Below are 17,766 nucleotides of genomic sequence, written 5' to 3'. Positions count from 1 at the left end.
ATAAAAAGTAGTCCCAAGCACTTCCTTCCTGAAAATAGGGAAGAAGGGAAATGAAATGCACAAGAATTGCCCAGGAGCCTGGCCCATGATGGAAAACTTCAGCGTGAAGTCCACGGAGCGCAGCAGGACTGGAAGCTTAATAATCTACAATGCTGGGTTCAAAGGCAGTTGCCACAGGACCAAGCAGGAGAGTGGACGAGTAAAGAGGGCAGGTGGAGAGTGCCCTTGGAGGGAGGCACCCCTACCTGGCATGGGCAGACTGCGGCAGTACATCTTTGGGATGCCAGTTGTACCATGCCACACCTTTCTATTTTTCAAAAATAGTAGCAGTCTGGGATATCTGTGTACATTTCTTCAGTGTTGGGCAAAAATCAGAGTTCAAAACAAAACAAAAAGCGCTGCATAAGCACAAAATAAACCCAAGGCCAGATTCGACGTGTCCTTGGTTTGCATTCCCTGCTTTATCTCAGCAGGTCCTTATCCTGTTCTTTGAGCATTATCCCAAGGGGTTATTTTCTTTGTCACTGGACTTCCCCCACTTCTGCTGCTTTTCACCAAGTAGACTTTAATTCAGATGATCTTATTTTTTAAAATGAAACAACACAGAAAACACACATGGATCAAAATGTTAAAAATGTTAAAATCAAATATACTCTTCCACACAGAAGTGATGCCCAACTTTAAATTACTTTTACAAATTTTGCTTTGCTTTGTAGGATATTCATCTCCATGAAAGGCTATGCAGAGATACGGTTCACATGGAACTTGCTGCTGTTATTACTGGAAAGGTTGTGAGGATGGAGCTGACCATGTTACCCAGTGTTCTCTTTGTAAAGGAAAACCCTCTCTCCCTGGCATGAGTACCAGGGAAGATTGCATTCAGCTGAGATCTGGTCCGTTTCTATCTTGTGGATGTGCCGAGCCCAGCTGCTGGAAGACACAGAGCCTCACAGGACGTCTGCCCTCAGGGTAGAGGCACAGCAGCGTCTTAGGGTTCACCCTTTCTGTGCCGGCATGCTGTTTGTTTTATTTTATTTCTTTAGTGCCCATGAATCCAACTAACGTCCTTATGCTTGTGTCTGGGGTGCCCATATTATTAGGATGTTAAAGTTAAAAGCCTATGAAACAAGGTCAAGAGCCACATGCAGATTGAGAGTGATAAGCTACTCCTTTGACATTTACTATGTCCCATGGGTTTGTGACACAATATCAAGCACACGAAAGAGAAATTACTTCGAAGTTACTTGAAATCACAATAAGGAGAGTGTTGGAACTACTTTCTCAGCATGCAGTACTTCTTATCTGTTTTAATTTTACTGGAGTATGGTTGATTGACAATGTTGCGTTAATTTCTGCTGTATGGCCAAGTATGACTCTGTTATACACACACATATATATATATATATTCTTTTTCATATTCTTTTCATTATGGTTTATCACAGGATATTGAATATAATTCCCTGAACTGTATGTATGACCTTGTTTATCCATTTTATAGAATCAGCTTTTATTTGCTAATGCCAAACTCACCAGCCTTCCGTCCCAACCCTGCTCCCTTGGCAGCGAGTCTGCTCTCTGTGTCTGTGAGTCTGTTTCTGCTTCACAGACAGGTTCACTTGTGTCCCATTTTAGATTGCACGTATAAGTGACGTCATATGGTGTTTGTCTTTCTCTTCCTGATTTACTTTGCTTAGTATGATAATCTTTAGGTCTGTCAATGCATGGAACACTTCTTAATGCTTCTATTGAAAAAGAAAACTCTCCCTTTCCAGAAAACTTTATTTTTTGAAGTATAATATTCAGTAGTAAGCTACACAGCCCCTGCTGCTACTGCTGCTAAGTCGCTTCAGTCGTCTCCGACTCTGTGCGACCCCATAGACGGCAGCCCACCAGGCTCCCCCGTCCCTGGGATTCTCCAGGCAAGAACACTGGAGTGGGTTGCCATTTCCTCCTCCAATGCATGAAAGTGAAAAGTGAAAGTGAAGTCGCTCAGTTGTGTCTGACTCTTTGCGACCCCATGGACTGCAGCCCACCAGGCTCCTCCGTCCATGGGATTTTCCAGGCAAGAGTACTGGAGTGGGGTGCCATTGCCTTCTCCGACACAGCCCCTAAGTTTTAGCAATTTGTGACCAGTTAGTGACTGAATGGATCTTGCCTTTGAAGTAAAGGAAACCACAGGTATTCTCAAAATTCTGTCCTTTTAAATAGTCAAGTTAAATAGTAATTAATTTACTTACAACAGAAAATAAGTTGATTGAGAGTAATCTTTTCCAGTTTCAAAAATACTCACCATTGGACCTAACTTTGTTCAAAGGATACTTACCACGTTAGTGGTGTTTGGTGAGGCTCCATGATGCATTAATTGTGACACGATATTTACATGCCCCATGAAGGCAGCAACATGGATTGGGGTAAGGCCCGACTAGGGGAGAAAAGGGCAATGTCAGCTTGTTAGCTTATTTTCAAAACGATTTGTCTGCCTGCTTATCTGTCTGTCTGCAATTTTATCCACCCATCCTTTCATATTAAGACAACCAATTTACTGATCAGATCAGAAAACATCTAGACATCACCACCATGTCTTAGATTCTATACGGCAAATGTACCAATGATCATCATTTCCCTAAAGCAGGTTCTGTGATTATGAAAGGCCTACATCATAACCATTCAAGACTTATTTCACACATCTTATATAGCTCTATGAAAAAACTTTAGACAGAAATACCTTGAAGGTTTTTCCCTTTATTAAATCTTCCTTATCCATATGGCTATGTTTGTGTGTGTGTGTGCATGTGTGTGATTACATACACAGTAGCAAAAAGTCAACTTTTTTTTCAGATCCTATTCTGGCCTTTAATAAGGATTCTCATGGACTCAGAATCACTGATTGTATTATACATGAGAGAGCAGGTGGGAACACAAAGCCATCCCTCTAAGAAATGAGCAGATCAGCATTAAAGGTCTCAATCATTAAAAATTTTAACTTTCTGAGTATTATAAAGGGATATAATTAAGGCAAATATAACAATGGTCACTAGATTAGACTTTCATTTTTTTGGTGTGCTTCAAAGTCCTACTTACACACCTCAAAACACTGGTTCTTCTTGTATAAAATGATTCCATTTTAAATGTTTCAGGATTTAATTTCACTTACACCATGAACATCATAACTTGAAAAAAAAAATTTAATATGGCCAGAAAAAGCTGAGAGAGAAGAAGACAACTAATTTCAACTGAAATTTGAGTAGTGTCAAAAAAGATGTGTAAGGAATTCTATACAATGAAAGGGAGACAGAAGAATTCTAGTTGCCAGACTTCAAGTAGTGGGAGCTGAGGAAAACGAGAGGAAGGAGAATTGGGTTTTAATTTGGTGCTTTTTCCCTCCGGCAGGCAAAGTCTAATTAGGACATTTTCGGCACCACCTTTTCAAGCCCTCAGGGAGTAACAGAGCTGACAGTGGAACTTATCGCCACAGGCTGGCATCTCTGGACACTTACTCAGGTACCAGTCAGAAATCTCCTTTTATTTCAGAGTCCATTTTGATCTTTAGAAAGGGCTGCCATGCACTGAGAATAAACTTATTCTTTTCTAATTAGAATAACTGGGTGCCTACCAGGGAGCCAGAAGACTCATAAAAGAGCAAATCAGTATTAATATTTTCCATCATTTAGTATTTTAAAGTTGTGAAGGTTAGAAATCAAGGTAGATAATTCAATTGTGGATAAGAAACTGAGGCAAAGCAACAATGACTGGATTAGACCTTAGTGTCTACATGTGCTTCAAATCCTAGAGTCTTTAATGATGCATTCAACAGACCTTTATTGGATGATCTACTATGGAATCTACTGTGTTGTGGGTACATTAAGACCAGTAAGAGTCAGGCCTGCCTTGGTGGGGTCTGCAGTTTTGGGGCGGCAGGAGGTGGGTCATAAGTGAGCCAGCGGGACAAGCACTTTGATGGAAATACACCTAGGATGTGGTGATGGTCCCTAGGAGGAGCTCCAGGACCAGATCAAGGGTTAGGGGAGGACTCCTGGAGAAGGTGGCCCAGATCTGGTCCTCAAAGACATGCAGGGTGAACAAAGGGAGTCCAGTCTAGGGAAGGCCAATGGCTAAAATCCAGGACCAGAGTGCTACAGGTGGGTGGGGGATGGGTACGTCTGGAGGGTGCATGCCAGACCCAGTTTTCCTTGTTGCAGGCTCAGCCCTGATCCCAATAGATGGCTTCTCTGAGTTCTGTTTCGGTTTATATGAAAGAAACCTAGAGCTACCATTTTACTAACTTCAGCAACTCTATATTTCATTAATTCTGAGTTTTTCCAGAGAGCAATCCTTCATCACCACACAGAGGTTATGTCATGCAGGGTTTCCCAACCGTGGCACATGTGACATTCTGAGCCAGATAATCCTTTGTTGTTGGAGGCTGGGCTGTGCACTGCAAAATATTGAGTTGCAACTCTGGCCTCTAGCCACTAGATGCCAGTAACACCATCCAGTTGTGACAAGGAGAAACTTCCAGACAGCCAAATGCCTTATGGTGGGGCAAATCCATGCCTACACAGGGTTTGAGAAGCACTGCATTAAAGTACGTAAATTACACTTGGAGTGATGGCACCCCGCCAGCACGATGCATGTGTTTGGGTTATGCTTCTGGTTATGGCGTTGTACTGAGTATTTGCACTCTCCTCCCACACTCTTATCTGCTCTCCTAAGAACTGGCAGCCCCTTCGGGAAGGGTTCAGAAAGTGCTATGACAACCACGCACAGTACAGCTAGCTGGTCGTCGGGAAGGGCACTGGGACTCTGGCTGCTGAGGCTATACATGGGGAACCCCAGAAATCCTCCTCTCCTCACCTCGGTTACGGCTTGGATGGATGCACCGTGTTTCAGAAGGAGTTCCATCACTTTAATTCGATTCTTCTTGCAGGCAATGTGAAGAGGGGTAAAGCCATTCTGCAAGGGAAAAAGACACAGAACTATGTGATTACATTCCACTGAAATCCACTGCCTATGCACGGTAAAATACCTCTACAAAAGTGATGTCTGTAAAGATTTGGAAATGAGCAGAAACAATGGGAGGTTGAATTGAATATAGGTTCTTTTCTGGAAGCACAGGTAGTCTACCTGCTCCCAGGAACCCAACGTGCCCTGATAATTATGAACAGGAAGCAAATTTTGGTCATAGGTTCCTAATAGTTAAGGCAAAATGGTCATGCATCTTTTGAAATTGTTTGAAGATTTTTTTGATGTGAACCTTTTTTTTTTTTAAATTCTTCACTGAATTTGTTACAATATCACTTCTGCTTTATGCTTTGGTTTTTTGGCTGCAAGGATGTGGGATCCTAGCTCCCTGAGCAGGGATCGAACCTGCATCCCCCACTTTGGAAGGTGAAGTCTTAACCACTGGACCACCAGGGAAGTCGCTCATCCATCGTTTTAGATTATTTGACTCTGGGATTTACTCTTCCAAATGTGTCCCTCCTTCACCTCAAAAACACAGACTAAAAACAACTGGGCCAAAAATTTGTCCAAGGGAACAAAAAGTTAAACAACTCAACATTAGTTGGAACATTTGGTTTAATATTTAATCAAATAAAGGAACTTGCTTTTTTACAAATTACCTACCTAGCTGTACTACCTGCTAAGTGAGACCATGGGGCATATTTTTGTCACCACAGAGAACTGCAGACCCTCAGGATCCACCATGAAAGCTTCAGGTGCTTCTGTGGAGGTTTTCAGACCACTTACCAGGCCATAGTCCATCCTAGGATGACAGGCTACAACCTCCATAACCTCCTTCTGTTGTGAAATCTTTAGAGTCAGAGGAGAAAGAGGGTCAGAGCCCACACCCTGTTGTAAGGCTTCTTTTCTTGTACGGAAAAATGAGTCATGGCTGCTCATTTCTTTTCCTCCCTTCTCAGAATTCAAAGATATGTCTGATATCCTGGGCCAGTCAGCAGCTCTTAAAATATTGCTCCAGGAAAAGCCTTTAGAATTACAAAGGCCATGGAGCTGCCCAGGGTCTGAAGGGCTCCTTCCTGCCCATTCTTTCCTGGCCACTCCAAATCTCAGAGCCCACAGACTGCCAGAGGTGATGAGCTGCAAGGGAGCAGAGCCCCTTCCTAAAATGGTTGATCAGATGACAGCCCTGACCGCAAAATTGCTAGTAAACACAGGTTTTCCCTAGCATTTGGTGACATATTTTTTTCCTAAACATGAGTGTTTATTTTGAACTAAATTTAAACAGCTTACTAAATTGGGACATTTATTTTTCTAAAGACAACAAATACCATATCATTGTGAAAACCAAACTATATAGTAAAGCTCAAGGTTAAAATAGCAAATCATTCTAGGAGTTAGGACTACAAAACTAGACCAAAATTTTGATTGCATCTCAATGAAAAGGAGATGACAGGTGATATTTCATTACCTTACATGGTTAACATCACATCAAATTTCCATGCATTGGAGAAAGAAATGGCAACCTACTCCAGTGTTCCTGCCTGGAGAATCCCAGGGATGGCAGAGCCTGGTGGGTTGCCGTCTGTGGGGTCACACAGAGTCGGACATGACTGAAGCGACTTAGTAGCAGCAGCAGATTTCCACTCACAAGTTCCTAGACTTCTCATGTTCAAGGTTTATTTTTTATCATTTTGCCTCATATTTTTAGATCTCAGAAAAAACTTTTAGTTCACAGAGTTATCACTTTACCTACCAGAAGATAAGTTGACCAACTCAGTTTTTTTGTATTTGTACAGTCTTTGGGTTTATTTACATAAGAGAATCACAAATGTGACTATAAAGAGGCTAATGATCTAAATCAGCCTCACCAGCCTTGCTTATGTTGGAAATCAAAGGGTTTATAAATTTACAAGAAGGTTACTTGAAAGTTGACAAGAAGTATATACTTTACTAAACTAGACCTTCCATTTTCACGGAGTCCCTTTGCATGTAGGGGTGGCATGTGGTCAGCAAGACAACACAGGCGGGACTTGTGAGCTGAGCCACTCACCAGGGCTTTGGCGTTGGGATTAGCTTTCTTGTCCAAGAGAACCTTGGCGACTTTGTAATGGCCGCAGTGGGCAGCCACGTGCAGGGCGGTCAGGTAGTCGTTGGTGACGTCATCCACAGGCACATTATGCTGCAGGAGAAGCTGGACGCAGTTTAAATGATCCCCCTGCGTAGCCATGTGAAGAGGAGACAATCCATTCTGGAACACAGAAGGAAAGTGGAGTTGACATTTTCCTTTCATTTGCAAATGCGCCCAACACAAAATGTAGTACGAATATGAACAGATGAAAACCCTAGATTTGCCCATGGAAATACCAACTTTTTGTAAAAGGTTTTGCGGCAACTGTTTTGAACTGCAGTTCCTTTCCAAACGAGTCCTCCCATGTCTTATATCAATCAAAAATAAAATTTCAAAGATAATGTCTTTCTCGAATTTAAAAATGGTGTGACATTTGGGCAGTAGAAATCTCTTCATGCTATCAAACTGTAAATGAAATGTAGACAGAATGATAATACTATCAGGAAAATCTGAAGTCTGGCTATTTGATGATATAGAGGAAATGATTATCAGTTGGGATGTATTGTGGTTATTCAGAAGATAAAGAGTCCTCAGCTCTTAGACATGATGCACTGAAGTGTTTACGGGTGAGAGAGGGTTCACTCTGAAACAATGCATGGATGTTGAGGTTCAGGGAGTAGGGTACAAGGTGGAGAGCAAGCACGTGGCCCACATGCTGTGAGTCAGGAAGCTGAGTGATGTGCACTGAGGGCTTTAATTTGCTATTTTTTCTACACACGTTTGAAAGTTTTGTAATAAAAAGATTTTCCATGACCTGAAAAGATAAAAACAGTGTAAACTGCACTAAGGGGGCCACTACTAATTGCATCCCCAATGACATGGAATTCTGACTGTGTGGATCACAACAAATGGAAAATTCTCAAAGAGAGGGGAATAACAGACCACCTGAGCTGCCTCCTGAGAAATCTGTATGCAGGTTAGGAAGCAACAATTAGAACTGGACATGGAACAACAGACGTTCCAAATAGGAAAAGGGGTACATTAAGGCTGTATATTGTCACCCTGCTTGTTTAACTTCTATGCAGAGTACCTCATGAGAAATGCTGGGCTGGATGAAGCACAAGCTAGAATCAAGATTGCCAGGAGAAATATCAATAACCTCAGATATGCAGATGACACCACCCTTATGGCAGAAAGTGAAGAGGAACTAAAAAGCCTCTTGATAAAAGTGAAAGAGGAGAGTGAAAGAGTTGGCTTAAAACTCAACATTTAGAAAATGAAGATCATAGCATCTGGCCCCATCACTTCATGGGAAATAGATGGGCAAACAGTGGAAACAGTGTCAGACTTTATTTTTTGGGGCTCCAAAATCACTGCAGATGGTGACTGCAGCCATGAAATTAAAAGACGCTTACACCTTGGAAGGAAAGTTATGACCAACTTAGATAGCATGTTAAAAAGCAGAGACATTTGCCAACAAAGGTCTGTCTAGTCAAAGCTGTGGTTTTTCTAGTAGTCATGTATGGATGTGAGATTTGAACTATAAAGAAAGCTGAGCACTGAAGAACTGATGCTTTTGAACCATGGTGTTGGAGAAGACTCTTGAGAGTCCCTCGGACAGCAAGGAGATCCAACCAGTCCATCCTAAAGGAAATCAGTCCTGAATATTCTTTGGAAGGACTGATGCTGAAGCTGAAACTCCAATACTTTGACCACCTGATGCGAAGAACTGACTCATTTGAAATGACCCTAATGCTGGGAAAGACTGAAGGCAGGAGAAGGGGACAACAGAGGATGAGATGGTTGGATGGCATCACCGACTCAATGGACATGAGTCTGAGTGAACTCCGGGAGTTGATGATTGACGGGGAGGCCTGGCGTGCTGTGATTCACGGGGTCGCAAAGAGTCAGACGTGACTGAGCGACTGAACTGAATTGAACTGAACTGAACTATTTAAGACTGAAAAGGATAAAAGTAAGGCAGGGACAGATTGGTATTCACTAGATTGATTTTTATTTGCTCTTTCTATGTTACTAATACTTGTTATTGAGTATTGATCAATTTTTAAGAAAGATATAAATACAACACTTCTCTTGTCACATCAATGTCGAAAGGACAGCTTTTCCCTTTTCCATCAGTCTGGTGCCACCATGTGTTCACAACGAGGAACGGCAAGCCTCTGACTGACTAATATTCAGTTTAAATTAACTGGGTTCAAAGACACGCCATGGTACGTGATAAGTAAAACGTTCATTTGGACTGCTGAGAGATGGCATAGTAGGGTACAAGGTAAATAAAACCTTTAAAAAGGCTTAGCATGACACTTAGCATTCAGTACATGTTTCTCAACGAAGGCAAAAGCAAGGTATTAGATAGATATCAGTCTCTTCAGGCATGTTTCCTTTAAATATGGGGCAACATGGAGAGGCCTGGGGAAATTCCCAGAGAATCCAGTTATCGAGAGAGGCTTTAGTAATTAATGTAACCTGTTTTAACCTACGTGGGGCGGGGGGGGAAGTGACAGTAAATTTAGTTTCCCAAAAAAATCATCATCACTGAACTTTGAAAATAATGATACGCTAAATAAGCACTGATGATTTCTGAATCCTCTGGGCCAAGTTAAATGTCCCTAATTTATTTATAAATGACATAAGACAACAGTTTCGGGGGGTATAAAAGCAAGTTTTCCTTTGACCACTCTCATGGCGTCACTCACACACCCCCTCATGTATTTTAACTATTTGTGTTTCTTGAAAGCAAGAGTTTCATGGGTTAAAACTTCCCCATACTGCCCAGCAGAGAGCCTTGTATATACAGAAAGAGCTCCAGAAATAACTATGTAAATTTAAAGCCTCCATACATGGCCAGTCAATCAGGATATTTCTGCCTAAAAATTTCCACTTCAACATCTTGAACCAAAGTAGAAACTAAGGTGCAAGAAAGAATGGGAGCCCTTCTCATGTGAGACACCGCCACCCACGAGCATATGCACTTGTTTATTTCCTGCCAAAACATCCCTCTGCTTTGTGTGTTTATACAGCCTTAGAGGAAAACATGAAGCAAACAAAGAAACAAACTCTGAGAGAACAAACGACTTAGTGAAGATTAGAAATGGGTGGCGGTGTCACAAAAAGAAGGAAACTCTCTAATGATAACACAAAACCACCATCTCTGAATGGGTAACTTATAGGTCACTGGGGAAGCACCAGAAAAAAACACCATCTGCCTTGTGGAAAGGGGCCTTATTACATATATACAGCATCTCATCAAGCTAAAAACATGGGTCCAGGGTGATGGTTTTTCTTAGCTAAGAAAGATGGACGTCTTGAAGATTTAGAGAGATGGTCTTAAAGTTCAGAATGCATTCATCCACTTAATATTTATTTGACAAATATTTGGTGAAGGTCTCCTAGGTAACAGGTGTTGATTGAGGTGCTTGGGGAATAATGCTGAATATAAGACAAAGTTCTTGTTTTCATTTCACTGAAGAAAGAGATAGCAAACGAGTAAAGAAACCAAGAAGGTCTCGCTGAGAAGATGACATCTGAGCTGAGAAAAAGGTGAAGACTACAGAGATCTGGGACAGACTGAGAAAGCTCAGTCTGAGGGAACAGGTAATGAGAACAGTCTTGGTGTATTATAGGAAGTGAAAGGAACCTGCTTGGCTGGAGATGCTGAGGACCAGAGATGAGTCTGGTGGTCAGATTCTGGTAAGGACTTCTCAGTGCAGTGGGCATGGGGACTTCCGAAAAACATGGTAGAAGTGATGTGTGTGTTTATCCAAACTTTCACAAGCTCCACTGAAAAACATGAACGGAATTAAAAGACAGAATCCATGGGGCACGCACACATATGCGCAGACACACCCACACAGTCACACAATGGGAAAGAAAACAAAACGTATGTGTGATGTCTACAACTTTAGAATATGAGAAGAGATTTTACGTGTGTTAGCTTATCCAGCAGAAAGGAGAAGGCTGACACCTAAGTGCCTGGTGAAGGGTATAATCTGTGGTACGCTGGCAAATGTCTCACGATAGCTCTGTGAAAATAGGTAGCATTTGCCAATTTACACTGTGCAAAGACCTCTACTCTATGACCGATATCAATCTATCACCATAATGTTACTGAATATGGAATTAGGAAGAGATGCACATAATAGGTTCAACGGTGTGGCTCTGGTATACTACAGTGTACGATGCAGAGAATGGCTTTAACTCCCAAATGTCCAAAAGGTGGCAACAGGGAAACGTGGTACCTCGGGGGATAAAGGTGAGGCTTGGGACCAAAAGCTGGATTGGCTGCCTATGGAAGAGTCAGGTCCATAGGTCCTTCCACCCAGCAAAACCAAATGACTTCCCCCCTCTGCCTTGCAGGAAACCAGGAATTAAACCTCTGGAGATTCTGGACTCTGGGCCCAGGGCTGAGCAGAGGGCAGTGGTTAGGCTCTGATTCAGAACAGGCACTCAGAAGAAGGAAGGACACAGTAGCTGTTGAAAGAGTATGGTCTCTAGGGTTAGATGACCTGGGTTCAACTCTTTGTTCTGACACAAAATGAGACGTCTCAAGAAAGTTACTCTATCACTCTGGGTCTGAGTTCCCTCATCTATAAAAAGGGCATAATAAAACTCATGCCTCAGGGTTATTGTGAGGAGTAAATGGGTTAATATATGTACAGTACTTAGAGCCTGGTATGTAGTAATCACTATGTAACTACTGTTATCACTGTTATGATTAAGGTATACATCGAAGACCAGGAGAATGATAGCTCCTGTTCCTTTCCAACATATTCACCTAGAAAGGCTGGAGAACTCATCTCTCAAAAAACCATACCTCCTAGAGAAAAGGCAACAAACCCTGGCATTAGGGACCTCTCTGATCCACCTGAAAGGAGCCCTGCCCATGGCACTCACGGGGCTTGCACTCAAAGGTGAGTGCCTGGCACACATGGTCAGGTAGACCATGGCGGGAAACTCCCACCACAAAAGAGACAGCCAGAGCCAACAAAGACATAAAAAGAAACCTGAGGAGTTAGGGACAGACGAGAGATGAAAGAATTTAAAGAAAAGTCATCTTAAATGTTTTCTGAAAGGCAACAGACTGTATTGCATCTGTAAAACAAGAACTGGATGCTTTAAGAAGCTCTCAGAGGACAAGAAAATGTTCTTGCATATTAAAAACATCAAAAATAATCGAGATTTCTTAGGAAAAAAAGCCAAATACACAATGAGATGAACAATAGGAAAAGAAAGACGAGACAATGATTTGCTTTTTAATTGTGCCCATATTGTTCTGATAAGATGAGCATTTTAAAGAGAATGATGAGAATTAATTCGAGACTTTTTAGGCAGGAGGCTGACATGGTTTGGTTGATGTTTACATGGCCACTCTGACTGCAAAATGGGAACAGGATTAGAAAGGAGCAGGTGGGGAGGTGGGGGACAAGTAAGGAAATAATTACCGCAGTTTAGGAAGATGATGTAGTTCAAAGAGCAGTGGGATTAAGAGGAGATAGATATGGACTATGTGGAAGGAAAAGGAACAAGTAGAATGGTTTAGGTGAGAAGCACTCAAAAGTCCAAGATGTCATCACGTGCAATGAAAAAGGGTGGCTGCTTATTTCTGTTGGATAATTTCTCCAACGCTTGCCAATCTAAACTCTGTGATGAGTGAGAAAATTGTTCCGACAAACTTGACCCTGCCCATCTTCACTAAAGTTGAGTAAACACTGATCAGAGTGCAAACAGGAGCAATACATGTTTTGTTGTTGTTCATCTTTAGAAATTACGGCTCTCTATAAAGCTTAATGTAGCTTCAAAAAGTCACTAATTTGATTTATAAAAATAGTAGTGACTCTGAGGTAGTTTGTATGTCCCCAAATTTATTTACAAATATTCTCTTTTTCAAATACTATTAAATGGTCTTACCATTTAAAAAACTCAGAAGACACTTAGTAAAACATTATTTTGTTTTTAAGGCAATCATTATGTTTTCCTTTCAGATATGTCAACTGTTCCAAAGGCCCAAAGTGCAATCCTTCCACAGTTTCCAGCCTTTATCACTTAAATAATACCTTGGTGTTTTCAAAAATAGTCTGTGAACTCTCAAGAAATAAACTGAGGGTCAGGAGAAAAGGTGCCAGCACCCAGACTTCAGACTGTAAATCTTGGTCTTTCTTTTCCCAACAAGCAATCATTTCTGAGCTATGGAAATTTCATAGAATAAAATCAAACAGTAAGTGTTCCTGAAACAAAAACACAAGTAACACACACACAAATGACTCTGTGGTAGAGGGTGTTCCATCTGAAGGCCTCGTGAACTCAAACTTGATCTTGAGGGTCTCTAAAGATTTGGTGCACAGAGCACAGTAATTGCTAAATTCAAACTACAGCAAATTCTATGTGATTGGAAGGTTGGGTAAAATAACCAAAGGATCTTCTCAAACACCTGGGGAGAAATTACCTTGGTTTTGGAGAGAATAGGGGCAGCTCGATCGAGCAGCATCTCCACCACCTGTTCATGGCCACTTCTCGCTCCGCAGTGCAGCGGCGTCAGACCGTCCTATCAAAAAAGGCAACGTTTTCAAATACATTCGACGGGAAGCTCCATGAATGAGTGTATTTCATCAAGATTCAGCATAGCATCCAAAGTGCTGTGGACCAGCGAGCTTCAAATATTTACTCATGTATCTCATAATATAATTCTATTTTTTCAACTAAAGAACTGAATTTTTCATAAGTTTAAGCAGTGGTCAAGTGTGTAATTCCCTGCAAAGCTGACAGTTAAAAATGTAACTGTTCCACTACTCTTTTGACTATCCAATGGAATCCAAGTACTATAAATAATTGTATTTAAATCCACCATTTAAAAAAATACTACAAACTTTTCAAATAGGAATTTGTAACAGGAATTTTACATTGCTCCTTTTTGCTCCTGCATGTCTATTTCCATTTCATTTCCCCCATATAATTGTATCTTCATGTAATATAATTTTATGCTTGAGTGTTTTTTATTGATTATCATATCATACTTCCCTGTTGCAAAAAAAAACATAAATCTAAATTTTAAAAAAGTTTAAAGATTTTCTGAGAACACAAGCCTTTAAGTGTCAAAAATAAATCTGATTGGAATGATAATTATCCAAACACAATGGATCAAAACAGCAATACATTATAAATTTTATGATTATTAAGCAAGAGTAACAATTTATTAAAAATTCCTCTCTGAATGACATATGTTTTTTTCACAATTTATTGATAGAATGAGCCAGGGCTCAGCATCAACACTTTCCCAATTTTTGTCTTTATAAATGTTAGTGCTGAGACATCTTGTCTGCATTAATACATAGTTGGACTTTTGTTTTGGCAGTAGCACTAATTCTCTAAATTCCTGAATTACATGCCAAAAATCACTTAATAACCTTTCATCAAAGATTTTTTCAATGATTCATCATATGACAACTTCATTAGGTCTTTTCTGTGAGCAGCAATAGAAGAATTCGATTATCTAAGCACCAGAAGCATGCAGTTCTTAACAGGACACCAGGGATCTGAGCTCTTCCCTTCGCCTCAGAGGTTTTGCACTGTGGGGCCTTGTGGGTTACAGTTAGAGTCAGGGCCTTTCTTTAGGACTAGGGGAGAAGGGCCACTGTATTAAAAAAAAAAAAAGGTGAGAAAGGAGAATTAACAGGGATTGAGGAAGTGGAAATTTATTCATTTAAACAATCTAAATGGCTCCAAATCATGTGGAGAAGTTTTTGCACATCTTGGTTTTGTTTCCCATCTTGAAGATTCCTGCTGTTGACACTGAATATCTACCCTAAAGATAGCCATATTTTAAAATACGTCAAAAGTTGATTCAAGTCACTTTCTAGCTTACATGAACAGATCTTGTAAGTAAACCTAATTATCTAATACGTAGTCAATAAGGTACAATCCTATTTCTAAACTACTAGCCAAATCTCAGAACAATTAGAATTCCTTAAAATATGAGATTTGAATCACAAATATGGTATGAGTTGGACTGTATATTCTTTGAACATGTTTAAATATTCTACATTTTATGCTAATTTAAAACACTTGCTCTAAAGCAAACTAAAGCAATATAATAATAGTCTTTCAAGTCAGAAACAGCATTTTCCTAACAAAATAGAATAAAATAAAATCTGAGAAGACATTAAAAATATACCATGAAGGCAAATGTTTCCCCAGTAATGTAAAATCTGAAAATAACTGAAGAAGAAATAATACAATAATCACATCTAACTTCTGACACACACAAAATTCACAGTCTCTGAATGTGACTGTCTTTTATGAACTAAAAGGTCAAATTTGATTCTCTCATTTCTCGTAAGTACACTCTGGATGACAGAATACACGTAGGCATTTTTAAACTACGGTCACACACAAAATTATTCATCTTTGAAAACTCATTTATCATTTTCAAAGAAAACTCATTTATATCTTTGAAAATGATCTTCCCCCGAGCAAAATCCTACATACTGAATATAAAGTGTTTGGCTACCTAAGAGGAAAATCTATTTCAATTCCTTAATCTTTTGAAGTACATTGTTCCTTATACAGACATATATAATCTTGCTGACTTCATCCTGTTAAAAAAGTTTTAATCATGGAAAAACTTCAAACATATTTCAGACTAAAGTAGACTGAATAGTGTAATGAGTCCCTAGGTACCTGGTGGACAGCATCAACAAATGTCACCTTGGCATCCCCATTGATTCATCTCTATCCTGACCTTTTCTTTTTTCTTGTAGTGTTTTGAAGCAAATCCAAGACATTGGATCACTGTATCCTTACAGCTACCCTTATACAGAAGGGTATAATCTTTATTTTGTAAATGAAGACTCTGAGGTTCAAAGAAGTTAAATGACTCATCTAAGGTGTCACAGGCTGAATTCAGCAAGAGGTCAGTGCTGGCTGCAGGACAAATAAGACATGTCTTGGCAGGAATTATTAAGACAAAGCCTCTCTGCTCAAACTTTCGGACACTCCTTGCCTTCCTTTATATTTTGCAGCTGCTACTTCTGATTTCCGGTGTTTATGTATTAAAAACTCATAGAATCTGGGGACTCAGCAAGGAAAGGTGACTTTTTCTCAGTCGTGTCAGAGCTGTGAAGGGCTTTCCATGCTAGCCACTGCTTGTTTTACCACCTTGTTTCAATGATAAAGTCTGCAAGTTCCCCAAGGAAAGCCTCATTGGTTCCTAGCTCAACAGAGCTACCTGAAGCACAGCTCTATCAACTGTAGTTTTACTTGCAGTGTTTTAAACATTGATTGCGAACATCTAACTCTTTTGGATCTTCTGCAAATTTGCTCTGTAACTTTTCACAGGTGCAATGCTCTTCAAATAGCCAGAAGCCCAGCAGGAGAGATCCCTTTCAGCAGGAAGCGGCATAAGATGTCACGACTATCTGACTGCACAGACAGTGCTGGCCTGGCTGCTGGGACAGTCACAGGTCAGTGGAAAACTAGTACCTAGAGTTAATGTGAGATCTTTAATCAGCATCATAGTTTATACAGTCACGAAGATCAAAACGACTGGCTGATCCACACTGAGACGGAAAAGTATAAGCCACATAGTGATTCACAGTTCTGCTTAAAAAAAAAAAAAGAGAGCTGGGATTGACATTACTTAATACCATTTTTGGAGGACAAAAAGTAAACATTTAAATTTTGAACTAATTTCTTGGGCTTTGAAATAGGTGGGACATCATTCACATTCTTGAAGCACTTCTCTGATGATACCTCTGTGTTCATAATCTTTAATAACTGATTCAGTCCTCAGTGAAGTCTAAATTCCTCAGGTTAGCATTCAAAGTGGAGAAGGCAATGGCAACCCACTCCAGTACTCTTGCCTGGAAAATCCCATGGATGGAGGAGCCTTGGTAGGCTGCAGTCCATGGGGTCGTGAAGGGTCGGGCACGACTGAGAGACTTCACTTTCACTTTTCACTTTTATGCATTGGAGAAGGCAATGGCAACCCACGCCAGTACTCTTGCCTGGAGAATCCCAGGGATGGAGGAGCCTGGTGGGCTGCCGTCTATAGGGTCGCACAGAGTCAGACACAACTGAAGCAACTTAGCAGCAGCAGCAGCATTCAAAGTCTTCCAATCAGTCGCTGCTACACTTAACTTTTGCCTCATCCCCTTCCCGTCCACCTCAATTATACTCTTTGCAGTCCCTGGCAAAAGCCTCTCCTGTTCTTGTTTCTCTGTTCTGTGTGCACTATTTCATGTACCCCAAACTTCCCTTTCCACTTTCACCAAGATCCAGATCTTATTGTTTTAAAATATAGGTTTTCTTTGAAGGCTTATTCAGGGTAGACATAACCATTTGACCATGAGGATTCCCCTCATATTTTATCTGAACCTCTTTATGGGAAAGTATGACATTTTGCTTAGTATTTTAGTTATTTGTGGACATGCATTATCATCCCAATGAGTTTGTTTCTGGGGAATAAGTTAATGGCTTAAAAGGGATACTTGAATCTCATAGAGAAGGTAACTCAGTACCATGTTCATAAAAGTTGCTTAATAAAAATGACTGAGTAAATGAGAATGAGTGGGTGAATGAATGGGCTTTTAGGCTAGTCTTTTAAAGATGCTTTCTAGTTAGTGGCTTAAAAATTCCTTTCCTTCTTATTTTCTATGTTTAAGACTAGAATGATTTTATACCCTAGAAGTGCTATTAAAATAACTATTGTTCCATAAAAAATG

General features: G+C 40.4%; 1 protein-coding gene across 1 annotated transcript in view; it reads right to left on the bottom strand.

Annotated features, from left to right (window-relative positions):
* The window catches only part of ANK3 (ankyrin 3), a 376,954-nt gene that overhangs the window by 174,945 nt on the left and 184,243 nt on the right, over positions 1 to 17,766 (bottom strand). The window contains 4 exon segments of the mRNA XM_070364655.1: positions 2,324 to 2,422; positions 4,855 to 4,953; positions 7,013 to 7,210; positions 13,494 to 13,592. Coding sequence (XP_070220756.1) covers positions 2,324 to 2,422; positions 4,855 to 4,953; positions 7,013 to 7,210; positions 13,494 to 13,592 — 495 coding nt within the window.

The sequence above is a fragment of the Bos mutus genome, chromosome 28 (assembly GCF_027580195.1).
Source record: "Bos mutus isolate GX-2022 chromosome 28, NWIPB_WYAK_1.1, whole genome shotgun sequence".
NCBI classification, from domain to species: domain Eukaryota; kingdom Metazoa; phylum Chordata; class Mammalia; order Artiodactyla; family Bovidae; genus Bos; species Bos mutus.
This window is presented reverse-complemented; position numbering and strand designations above follow the sequence as displayed.